At 40.0% G+C, this 12,547-nt stretch overlaps 1 protein-coding gene across 2 annotated transcripts in view; it reads left to right on the top strand.

The window, feature by feature from the left end:
• Window positions 1-260: 260 nt before the first annotated feature.
• The window catches only part of IPO7 (importin 7), a 47,137-nt gene continuing 34,850 nt past the window's right edge, over window positions 261-12,547 (top strand). For both annotated transcript variants that reach the window (XM_081064730.1, XM_081064731.1), the window contains exon 1: window positions 261-539. In XM_081064730.1, coding sequence (XP_080920856.1) covers window positions 456-539 — 84 coding nt within the window. In that variant the 5' untranslated portion in view covers window positions 261-455. The remainder of the gene's footprint in view (window positions 540-12,547) is intronic.

The raw sequence follows: 12,547 nt of genomic DNA, 5'->3' as shown, positions 1-12,547 counted from the left end.
TCAAATTGCTTTTCAAAAGATTTCCTTCAATTACACAACTAGCAGCAATGGATTGCATCACTCATTGCATCGGATTCACCTTACAGCCACTACAAGTATATTACGATGTGAAAATTTGCAATTGATTATTTCAATTTTCTTTCTGTAGAGTCTGACGGTTTTCCTTTTTCATTAGCAAGACTTGTCAGTATGAGACAGCTCAGGGCCACGTGGGCTGCCGACTGAACACGTGGACTACATATCCCAAGGTGCTCCGCGGCGCCCTGACAGGAAGTGTCCGTAGCATCTCCCGCCTCCAGGCCGAGGCGAAGAGGTTCTATCCGGGGCCTTGGCGCTTCTCTTTCCTTTCGCGCCGGTTGCCGCTGCGGAGTGCGGCGGGTCCATGTGCGCAGTGAGCGGCGCCCTTCCTGGCTCAGAAGCACCCGAGCCCCGCGTTTGACCGAGTCCGCGCTGCGATGGACCCCAACACCATTATCGAGGCCCTGCGGGGCACTATGGACCCAGCCTTGCGTGAGGCCGCCGAGCGCCAGCTCAATGAAGTAAGGACGCCGGGTTGGCGGCGGCGGGCAGGCGGTCTGTGTCAGGCCAAGCCCTCCGGGCCTGGCCAGAGACGCGGACGGCGTCGCGGAGGAGCCCGACTGGAGGGGTGGGGCGGGGACCTGACGGCGAGTGCCACGCCGGGGCGCCTCAGCCTGCTGCTGCTGCTGCTGCGGTGGCGGCGGCGGCCCAGGCTGCCTTTGCGTCGGATCCTGAGCTGGGCCTCTGGCTGCGGTCGAGGCACGAGGAGCCGGCTGAGGCGAGGCGGGCGTGACCGGCTGGACACATGGCTGGGTCGGGTAGCCGACCGCCTTCTGGCTCATGCCTCGCTCGTTCCTCGCGCCCAGGAGGGGGCGAAACGCACTGGGAGGTTTTTCAGACGTTTCCGGGAGCAGCCTCTCTGGCGCCGGGTTTTGGAGGGGCTCCTGGGAATGTAGAACTTGGTCCCGTGGGAGCTGCGCCTGTCCGCTTGTCCCTTCCCTGGGCTGCACAACTTTGGCCTCTCCGGCTGAGCTGCTAGGGGAAGCTTTCGGCAGCAAGCCCCCGCCTCTCGTTTCGCAGGGTGAGGGTAGTGCGAGATACTCACAGGAGCCTGATTCACTGCTCTTTAATAATGGCTCAGTCGGGAGGCAGGGCGATGCCCTACTGGCAAGTGTCAGGTGAAGTGCACCCTTCAAGGTAGAGCTGCAACACCAATTTCTTTACTGACCTTGGGCAGGTCGCTTAACCTTTTGATGCTGAGTTTTCCCCATTCATAAAATGAGGCCACAGTGTCGCTGTGCCTGTCAGGTGAGACACTAAGACAGAGTGCCTTGGACCGTGCCGAGCTCCCCATCAAGAAGCTGAGGGTGGTGGCTTCTTTTTCCCCACGTTTTTGAGGGACCCTCAGAACACCCTTGGAAAACAGCCTTATGATGTGGGTACTTTGTGCTATCTTTAGTTTCATTCTCTTTGTAGATTTCTGCAACTGTTTATATTTTAGTGAGCATTTTAAATGGTTCTTAAAAGGACCGCTTTGACTTCCTTATGACAGTTAGTTGTCTTTGGTAACCATCCATAACTCCTGATTTTGGCAGCTTTAGTGAGGGTTAGGGTGCTTTTTTTTTTTTCTCACGTAAAAGGAAGGCCTTTAAAATAGAAATTGAATTATTTTATGCTCCTCTTAGTTGGTAGGCAAATCATTTACAAATGTTTATGTTGACTTAGCTTCTGTTACTGGAAGCCGCACGAGTATTCCTAATTGAAGATCATCAATGCACAATGCAACTTTTAGAGAGCTCTGCCTTAAGGAACTTGTATTTTAAGACCACCCACAGACTTGAGACAAATTAAGTACAAAATTGTTTTAAAATAAAGTAAAATCTATTTTATATGTAAGTGAAACCATCATTTGATCATACCAAGAGCTATGCTCAAATTCCGAGTCTCAAAGTAGCTTTGGGGAGGAACTTAGATTTTTTTGGACAGGACATAATGAATTGAAACAAGTTCCCAATTTGAACCATTACTAAACTATGGAGGGACTTAGGGATCACTTATTAGTTTGATTTATTTTGTGATAGGTTAAGGTGAACATTATTTTGTTTATGAAGTATTAAATGCATGTATAAGCCTAGACACTCTAAAAATTTAGTGGTACTTATTTCTACCATGACTTTGCTCTAATAGCACATTGTTTTGACTAAACATACTTACAGGTAATTACCAATTTAAATTATTATTTGAAAGAGTTGGTTCCTTTGTAGAAAAATAAGATAAGTAATACTTGCTGCAAATTTGAAAATTTATTCCTCCAGCAGGTATTGAATGTCTAGTTCTATGCACTAACATCTTGTAATAGAGACCTGGGGTAAGTATTTCACAAGCTACTTTTTGGAAGATGAACAAATAAAATAATATTCAAATCATTTTTTACTTAACTGTTAAGCTGCTGTTAGGGTTTTGGAATACTCTGGAATAGTGAACACTGCTTATCTTTTCTGTCAAAGGAAATTTGGTATCTGGTCTGCATTTGTGTGATTGCTAGCTATTTATATTTTGTAAATTTCTTTTGATTATTACATCTAGATTTTTAAAGTAATCTTCCTAAGGTAACTTTTCTGTTAGAGTATTCTCATCTCTAATCTTCATTCTAATGAAGTGATTCCATTCGAATAATTTTTGCTTTGACTTTCTGTGATGGAAACTTGATTTAGGAAATAGATCCCAGATAGGTCTTGAAGAAGCTTAACTGTAGTAAGAATAGGAAGGTAGTAAGAATAGGAAGGTAACATTTTATATCTGGCAGGGTCTTCTTGCTTTGACTAAGTAAGATAGGATGAACTCGTATTCCATGATGTCTCTACTGAAGCTATATTTTGTTTCATTTAGTTAAAAGAAAAAGATCATTGACATTTGAATGAATCTCTTCAGCTAAGTGAAGTAATCACAGTTCTGTAAAAATTGTAAATGTTATCAAAGTATTATAGTGCAAATAGTTTTTTAAAAAGTGCTCCTGCCTCAGTGATTATTTCTTCAGTTTGAAACCCCTTTTACTCAGTTATCTCCCAGACTTGTTCTCTCACTTCTGTCCCTGTTCCAACTATCTCCATATCACTGAAGAGTTCCTGGACTACCACACTCCCTATCTTCCTTCGCTTGTTTATTCTTCTTTATAGCATTGATTTATCATCATACGTATTTTACTTAACTGTTCTCACTATAATTTTGAATTTCAGGAGGTCAGGAATTTTTGTCTTTTATTACTGCCGTTCTTTGATTTGTCCATGTTAAGCTTCACTACTTGTAATAGATAACAACATAGGCTTTAGTCTGTTATACCACCTCTACCTCAAGGATTTTGGGGGTATTTATATACTTTTTTATATTACATATAGATAAAATTAAGAAAGTTTCATTAAACTGTTAAAGATATTTCTTTGGCATATTTTCAGAAACATCTGACCTAGTATTCCCCACTGACTTACTCTGTAGTATGTTGAGAATTTTTTTTGAACTGCTGTTAAAATTTTAACAAACTTTGCTTCAGAGCCTGGAGAAAACCATTAAAAAGTAGAAGTATTCTTGGAAATATCACTGAAAACCACTTTAGCCTTTTTTTAAAACTACTGAATTCTGAACTAGCTGGAGGATCTTAGGAAAGTTATTTAACCTCTACGTATCATTTTTCCATATATAAAATTATAGTAGTTACAGTATGTATGTCATTGTGTTGTGTGGGTTTAGTGAGATGATGGCATGTAAAAAATTTCAGAAAGCGTTTGGCACCTAGTAAATTCTCTCCAGATTATTTGAACTGTCAGTTGATTAACCAATCCAATATGTCATACATTTTATTTTCTATGTTAGTCTACTAACTTAGTAGTTTGTACGTCTCAATGCAAAATGATCAGCACTAATGGCGAAAGAACACCAGTACATATTCTTTGGACACAGATCACTAAGTAGGTATTGTTATTGTAAAATCTAAAATATGTGACATTTGGTATTCATTCACTCCACATTAATTGTTGTGTTCCAGAGACTATTTGCTCTTGGGTATACAAAAACTGTCCTTTTCTATATGTACACACACAAACTCAGAAATACTTGTTTCTTCGTGGGTGAGATAAAGATAAAATATCTCTGAAGGTTTGGGGCAGATTATGTTAATAGACCTCAGTCTCTGTGGTCTCTTCCTGCTTTAACTGCCAGGGTTCTTTATTGAAAACCTTTCTGTGTACAAACCTTTACTCATGCTGCTCAGCTGTCCTGTTAAGCTCTTATCACCTAAAACTAACATTTTTCCTCACGAATCCTATCTTAAATGCCATCTTTTCCCACCCTGACCTGTGGTGCTGTATAAACTCAAAACTCATCTTTTTAACATGCTGTATATTCTCCTTTACGTTTTATTTTAACTATTTTAATTTTTGAACTAGATGACTGCTGTCTCTTCTAAACATTCATTGACTTTTAATTTGCCTCCAGTAGGAATTTGTAGATCAAGATTTTTTTTTAACCCTGGCGTATTAGCTGAGAGTAGACACTCAACAAGAAATTATTCCTGTTATTTAAAAAATATTTGAGTGCCTATCATGTGGTAAATACTATCTTTGATGCTGGCGATCCTATACTGTACTCAAGACAAAGTCCTGGTGGTCGTGTAGCTCACATTTGAGCTTAAATTTTAAATGTAATGTCAGGAAGTTGTGTTTTTTTTTTTTGAAATACATACTCTGAATGACAGTTCCCACCCTGGTTCATTTAATAGCAAATATCTTTGTCGTGGGCACGGAGCCGAGAGGTAGGTAGAAAGAAGTTCATGATTCCTGCCCTTTTGGAGCTCCATAGTCAACACGGCCCTCATAATACATGCAGTCCAAACTATAATAGAGCTACGTGTAAGTCTTGGATGAGGAAACTATTACATTTGCGTTTGGTTAAGGCAGATACAATGTCAGTATCAATACTCGCTCTTATACTTGCAGCCAAGAAAAATGCCCTAAGTAGAATGCAAAGGCTTACCTAGGAGCCTTTTAAACCCTCAGTTCCTAACTTAATGTGCTAAAAAATGGTACTGAAGGCAGAAATGCTGCTTTCTTGCATGCTTTATAAAAAAAAAAAAAATATTTCATTGGGGAAGGGGAACAGGACTTCATTGGGGAAGTGTGTACTTCCAGGACTTTTTTCCAAGTCAAGTTGTCCTTTCAATCTTAGTTTGGAGGGTGGTGTTCACCTTCAAGTTGTCCTTTCAGTCTTAGTTGTGGAGGGCACAGTTCAGCTCCAGGTCCAGTTGCCATTTTCTAGTTGCAGGGGGCGCTGCCCACCATCCCTTGCGGGACTCGAGGAATCTAACTGGCAACCTTGTGGTTGACAGAGAACCCGCTCCAACCAACTGAGCCATCTGGGAGCTCAGCGGCAGCTCAGCTCAAGGTGCTGTGTTCAATATTAGTTGCAGGGGCCGCTGCCCACCATCCCTTGCGGGATTCAAGGAATTGAACTGGCAACCTTGTGGTTGAGAGCCCACTGGCCCATGTGGGAATCGAATTTGCAGCCTTCGAGTTAGGAGCATGGAGCTTTAACCGCCTGAGCCACTTGGCTGGCCCCAGCTTTGATAAGTTTCTTGATATGTTGTGTTGTCTTTTAAATTCATAAACTATCCTGAGTCACCTCTGGGATCTTAACAGATGATTACTATTACTACTGTGATATATTTTATTTGTAAGTGGTTAATTTGATTTCAATTTAATAAAGGACTTACACATGTTTAATTCATGAAAATCTTAGATCTAGAAAATTGCAAAATCACAGCATGTTTATAGTACAATTTGGTATGTCTAGAAATTCAGCAAAATATTTGTGAGAACATAGTGTATATTTTTAAAGACAGTCGGTAGTCCGAGCAGGTAACATTCCTTAATTAAAACTATCATGAAGTAGATACTGTTTGGAATTTGGGAGAGGGAAAGTCCCTGGATACTTCAGCTGTTAGACAGGAAGTTGACACAGCATGTTAAAGATCTGACAGAGAGCACTATATTAATATTGGTAAGAAAACAATTTTCTTTTTCAGATATATGAGACGTATATATTATTTTACTTGTTTTTATCAGTGGCACATAAGTTTGATTTAAAGTGGGTTTTTTTCTTTTGGTCGCTATGTAATTTATAATTTAAAAGTTCTAAAAAATTTCTTAGTTGAAAAGCATTTACGTATTACCACTATTTAATGAAAGACAGGAGGACACAGTGAAGAGCCTCAGCCTGGTCCTGATTCTACCACTGTGATGACTTAACCTCACTATGCCTCATTTCATGTAGGTAAAATAAAGTATTTGCTTTGTCAAATTCTCTAGTAAAACAGAAAGGTTAGAATTCTTTTGAATCTTGAAATTGTCTGGTTTTATTTATTTTATGTAAACTCTGATGTACCAGTGCCCTTAAATTAAGCCTCTCCCTTATAAATTATGTAAAGTATACCGTGTTTCCCCGAAAATAAGACCGGGTCTTATATTAGCTTTTGCTCCAAAAGATGCATTAGGGCGTTTTTTCGTGGGATGTCTTTATTTTTTCATGTACAACAATCTACATTTATTCAAATGCAGTCATGTCATCTTCTTCTGGAACATCATCATAACGTACTAAAGGCGTCTGTCTGGCTGATGATCTTAACTGGGGCTTATGTTCAGGGTAGGGTCTTATTTTCGGGGAAACACAGTAGTAGCTAGTTGAAGTCCTCTTTGGTTGTATTCCAATGTAGAGAAATAATAAAAAGTTACTTCTTAAAGAGGAAACTTTAAAAGATACCAACATTAGGTGATTATGTTGGAAAATAATGTGTCTAGAGGGGAAACTGATACTGGAGAAAACGTGACTTAAGGTTAAATCTGGTTTGGTGAGCTGGTAAACACCCAGGAGAAAATGTCTAGCAGGCAAGGAATGTGGAATTGTAGTTTAGGGCAGAAAGCAGCAATGGAAAAGTAATTTTTTTTCTGCAGGTGAATTGAGAGGAAAAGAGTGTGATCCAAAGGTGTGGGGTGGACTGAAGGTTACACTTTGGGCCATGCACATTTCTGGGACTGAGAAATAGGAAAAAGGAGACTGGAGAATTGTGCATTAAAAGTAGAACAAAGCCAAGAAAATGAATTTCAAGTAAGAAGGTTGGTTGTGGGCAATTTGGTTTTCTTTTTCCTTAAGTTTCATAAATGTTCTACTGGTGAACATGAATTATTTTTGTAATAAGTAAAAGCTATTAGAAAAAGAAAGCATTGTTGACATTTCTAAATGAGGGAGTTTCAAGTAGAATGAAGACTTGAGGGGCGAAGCTTTTAAAATACTGGCAAACTTGGAGAAAGCAATTTCCAGTTACAGGGTTAGTGTGTGGAATGCTAGTAAAGGAGTGGGGGGAAATTGTAGGTTAAAAGGATGATAGTAGGGTTGGGGGAAATTTGTTTATGTGGATAGGTGTGTTTTTCATGTTTTTTTTCTTTGATGAAATTAGACTTTATTTTGGGGAGTAGGGAAGCTGCCTGTGGAGTAGTTTTCAGGCCTATTACTACCTGTTGTAATAATAGTTTTCCACCTGTAATGTTTTATAGTCATCTATCCTAGAATTACACCCCTTATACTGCTTCAGGACCTTACAGTCCTACAGCATAGATCTAATCATGTAAAAACTTGCAAAAAAAGTTCACACTTACTAGATTTTGATGTGGTCACAATTGCCTATTCATTTTTGTCTTTGACTATTCTCTTTCATTCTCCTAATAATCTCTTTAATATAACACTCATACTTTAAAAAATCCTTTCTCCCCATTTCTGTGGATTTAAGTTCTTTAGGGTCTTACTCAAAATTTTACCTGTTAGTCCAATTAGAATTAATTTTCCAACCTACCTTTCTAGTGATCTTTTATCTCAGTAGTGTCTGGCATGTAAGGATTACTACTAAGTGGAGTGAAGAATTTTCACGAGATGGATTAAGGGAGAATGTCAGATTATCTGGGTTGTTGACAGATAATGCGTAGGTGTACGAAGTTGTCTAAAAAGGTTTTTATGTTATTGTTGGCAGCTTTCAAACTTGAGTATTGGTAGTTTTAGCTCTACGAAATGATGTATAATGGCCCATTCGTTGCTTTAATTCTGGTTCTCTGCTACAAGCCAGAAGCTTGAACAGGGGTAGATACGAGTAATTATAGTGCCAGCATTCAGAAGATACATTTATACTTTGACTCATATAAAAGGTTTGTTGTAGCATCTTTTAAGGCCTCTGTCAGTGTTTGCCAAACTGTTGAGAATACCACAATTACTCAAATTTTTGTGATAAAGATTGATGCTAGTGATATTTATACTTACTTTTTAATTATCATAACACCCCCCCCCCTTAAGCCGTTGTTTCTCAGTTTAGTTGTGTAGGACACAGCTCCCTGGCCCATGCTATTATGAGCCCATGCTATACTGTAATATAAGACCAGCTCTTATATAGTATAAGACCCGGTCTTATGTTAATTTTTGCTCCAAAAGATGCGTTAGAGCTGATTGTCCAGCTAGGTCTTATTTTCAGAGAAATACGGTGCATAGATAACATTTCTTAAAATATGTATACATTTTTTTGGCATCCCTGGTAGATATGCCAGATTTTGCTTTTCCATCTCATCAGTTGATGAACATGTGGGTTGTTTCCATTTTTGATCTATTATGAATAATGCTGCTGTGGAATGTTCAGGCAAAAGTAGTCTTGTTATTTTTCAATTGAGGGATAACTTAGATACAAGTCTCAAAAATATGTACAGCTCAGTTAGTTTTTACCTGGATACCACCATCTAGATCAGGATATATACCAGGGGTGCCAAAAAAATGTATACAAGTGGACAGTGGTCAGCATTGCTCAAGCAGTAGTTCGCTGTAATCAGAAGTGTCTGGATGCTGATGGTAACCACTTTGAGCATCTCTTGTAATTGCAGAAGTCAAACGTGACTTGTAGTCATCTTTTGTTGTGGGTATGTACATATTGAATATTACAATGTTATCGGTGTATGTATATACACCGATGTATGTATATATACACCGGTGTATGTATATATAATAGCAATTTTAATACAGTTTTCCTTTGTTAAAATGTATATGCGTTTTTTTGGCACCGTCTATACATTTTTTTCGCACCGTCTCTATAACATTTGCACTGGCCTGCAAGTTTCCGTGGAGACTTCCCGATCAATACCTTCCTCCTCCAAGTTACCATTATTCTGACTTCTGTTAACTATAGATTAGATTTGTCTGTCCTCCAACTTCATGCACATGAAATCACATGGTATATACCCAGTTAGTCTGGCTTCTTAGCATGTTTTTGAGATCTGTATTGCTTGATTCTGTAGGTGTTTTTTTTTAAGTTACTGTATAGTATTTCATTGTATGAATTGTACCACTGTTTGTTTATACATTCGTCATAGGACAGGTATTGTGGGCATAAGCACTTATTTCTCTGGACTATATAAGGGTGAAATTGCTAGGTTGTAAGGTAGTTGCATGTTAGAAATTGCCTGTTTTCCAGTATGGTTGTACCAATTTATACATCTACCAGCATTGTGTGAGTTCACTTTTTTTACCTCCTCACCAGCACTTTGGTGTATTGCACATATTGTTTTGAGGTAGGACTGTCTTGTCACTTGCACTCATTCTTTTGTATACATTTGCTAATTTTTGTGGAGTGATCAACTGTTGCTCAGGTGTTGCAGATATTTCCTCTTTTTTAAAACATTGTTTTTACTTTTTGTCTACTTGATGCTAACACTGTTTTATGGATGACTTCTTTCTCAAGCCGCCCGCCATCCCCCAGCTTGCCTGCAGTGGGGAGGGCTCCAGTCCGCCCTCCTATGAGAATGTGCGGCACAAGTGGCACCCAGAGGTGTGCCACCACTGCCCCGATGTACCCATCCTCCTGGTGGGCACCAAGAAGGACCTGAGAGCCCAGCCTGACACCCTGCGGCGCCTCAAGGAGCAGGGCCAGGCGCTGGCCAAGCAGATCCATGCTGTGCGCTACCTCGAGTGCTCGGCCCTGCAGCAGCACGGCGTCAAGGAAGTGTTCGCCGAGGCTGTCCGGGCTGTGCTCAACCCCACGCCGGTCAAGCGTGGGCGGTCCTGCGTTCTCTTGTGACCCTGGCACTCAGCTTGGAGGCTGCCCCTGCCCCCCACCAATTGTGCCTTGGCGCCTTGTCTGCCCCCAGCTGTGCCTTAAGGACTAATTCTGGCACCCCTTGCCAGGGGGCTCCCTGAATGCCTGTTTCTCCTTAAGGAGGCCCACAGGGAAAAGGGCTGCGGGCCCTGCCCCAGTCTGCTTGGGAATACCAGGTATTCTTGAGAGCTCACCCAGGCCAAGGTTGGATCCCTCCCCAAGAAGCCAACCCAGTGCCCCCTCCCCATTTCCCCCCACTGACCAGTTGATCCACCTTTCCACACAGATGTTACTGCCTTCCTTCCCTCAGGTTAGGGACTCTCAGCTGTCCCTAACCTCTCCCTCACTGCTCTTCGAATTGCTCCCCCTTCAAGATGTTCTATCCCTGTCCCAGAGGAGCCACAGAATCCTGAGAAGATGAATGTGCCCTAACTTGCCCCCATGTGCCCAGGCCTTATGCATCGCTGACAAGCTCCTACCCCCATCAGTATCGGTAAAAATCTCCTGTGTCCAGTGGGTGGGTGTGTTGGGGGGACTGTTTTATTTCAGCTTTTGGTGTCATGGTTCTTTTTCCCCACCAAGATGATAAAAATACATAGCTTCGTTCCCTTCAAGTACTCTAGCAGTTTTGTTTTTTATATTTAAGCCTTAAGAAGTTAGAAATTGCTGAAAGTCCTTTGTTAATGTAACATTTTTGGAATACCTATTGTGCTGTAGGAAGGTGGAAGTTACAGTGAGTGGTATATGCTCACTTTTAACTTAAATGTATTGTGTCCAGCCAACAAAAACTGGTGCTTTTTGTTGTTTTAACGTGACTCCTAAATATAAACCAATAACTTTAATTTGGGGTTCCAGTAGTAGAAAGTGGTCTTTTTCAACTGAGAAGGAAAAACTGCTTTATTGGGACCTCGAGAGTGTTTTATATATATAAAACTACCTGGGCTGTATTTATGGGTTCTTAAGGAACTAAAGATGAATTTGGCAATATTATTTTTATGCTCTACTGGCTTTAGTATATACTCTCGGAAAAAAATGAAATTCTGCTGTGTATGGGTATATAAACAACATAACATTTGTTGTCTTGTTATTTGCTAAAATGTTTTTTATATTCCTTACAGCCATCCTATGAAATATATTATACTAATTTTGTAATTGAGACTTAGGTTTGCTGAATCAGCTTGCTCAAGAGTTAAAAATGTAAGAAGTGGCATCACCTATATTTATAACCAGGACTATCTGATTCCAGAAGTCTATTCCAGGAGTTCATAATTTGATGCAGGAGATAAGATATTCTGTGATATAAATGACCTAAAAAGTACCATAGTAGTATGGATACCGCGTTTCCTCTAAAATAAGACCTAGCCGGACAATCAGCTCTAATGAGTCTTTTGGAGCAAAAATTAATATAAGACTTGGTCTTATTTTACTATAATATATTGTAGTAATAATATATTTTACTATTATATAATATAAGACCCTGTCCTATATTAATTTTTGCTCCAAAAGGCACATTAGAGCAGATTGTCCGACTATGTCTTATTTTCGGGGAATCACGGTAATAGTGTCCTTTGTGGGGTCATCTGTCTACCCCGTAAATGTAAACACCCTTTTTACTCTATACTGCCCCTGGTTATTCACAGCTGTTTCCAAGGCATTTTTTTTGATTCGTTCAGTTACTCATTTAATAAATTTGTTGAGTATCTTAAATGCCAAGCATCATAGGAGGAATTGGATTTACAAACAATATAGTCCTTACTCTCAACGGAGCTTAAAGTCTAACAGGAGAGGCAGACATAAAGCCAGTCTGTAAATATAATAATTAGAAATATGTAATAAATGTTATGGTGCAAAAAAACCCTGGAGATTATGAGATTAACAGGAGGCGCTACTTTAGCTTGAATGGGTTAGTCAGGAAAGGCTTTTCTAAGGAAATGTTTAAGCTGAAACCCAAAGAATGAAACAACTCTGGTGAAGCATTGGAGAGAAAAGTCTTGATTTGGTAGGTAGAAAGTTGCAGCATGTACAAAGCCTCTGAAATGGGGTAATACGTTTGCTTTTGAAAGAACCTGAAGAAGTTTGGTACAGTGGGGCAGTAAGGGTTGAGAAAGTTTCTTTAAATGAGGCTGAAGAAATAGGCTGGGCAAGATAATACACAACCTGGAAGGCTTTGGAAAATAGAGTACGAAGTTGTCGAAAGGTTGGTTTGCAGGGGATTGGTTTATACAATTTTAAAGCTCATTTGCTGTTAAATAGAGAATGGCTGGGGGCAAACATTAAGAGAAATGACAGTCACTTGGATCAAGATGATGTTAAGAGAAATGCAGAAAGTGCGTATGTTAATTATATAAGCATTTTGGGTAT

The sequence above is a fragment of the Rhinolophus hipposideros genome (genome assembly GCF_964194185.1).
Source record: "Rhinolophus hipposideros genome assembly, chromosome: 10".
Taxonomy (NCBI): Eukaryota; Metazoa; Chordata; class Mammalia; order Chiroptera; family Rhinolophidae; genus Rhinolophus; species Rhinolophus hipposideros.
Note: the sequence above shows the minus strand (reverse complement) of the source record. Positions and strands in the feature narration are given on the sequence as shown.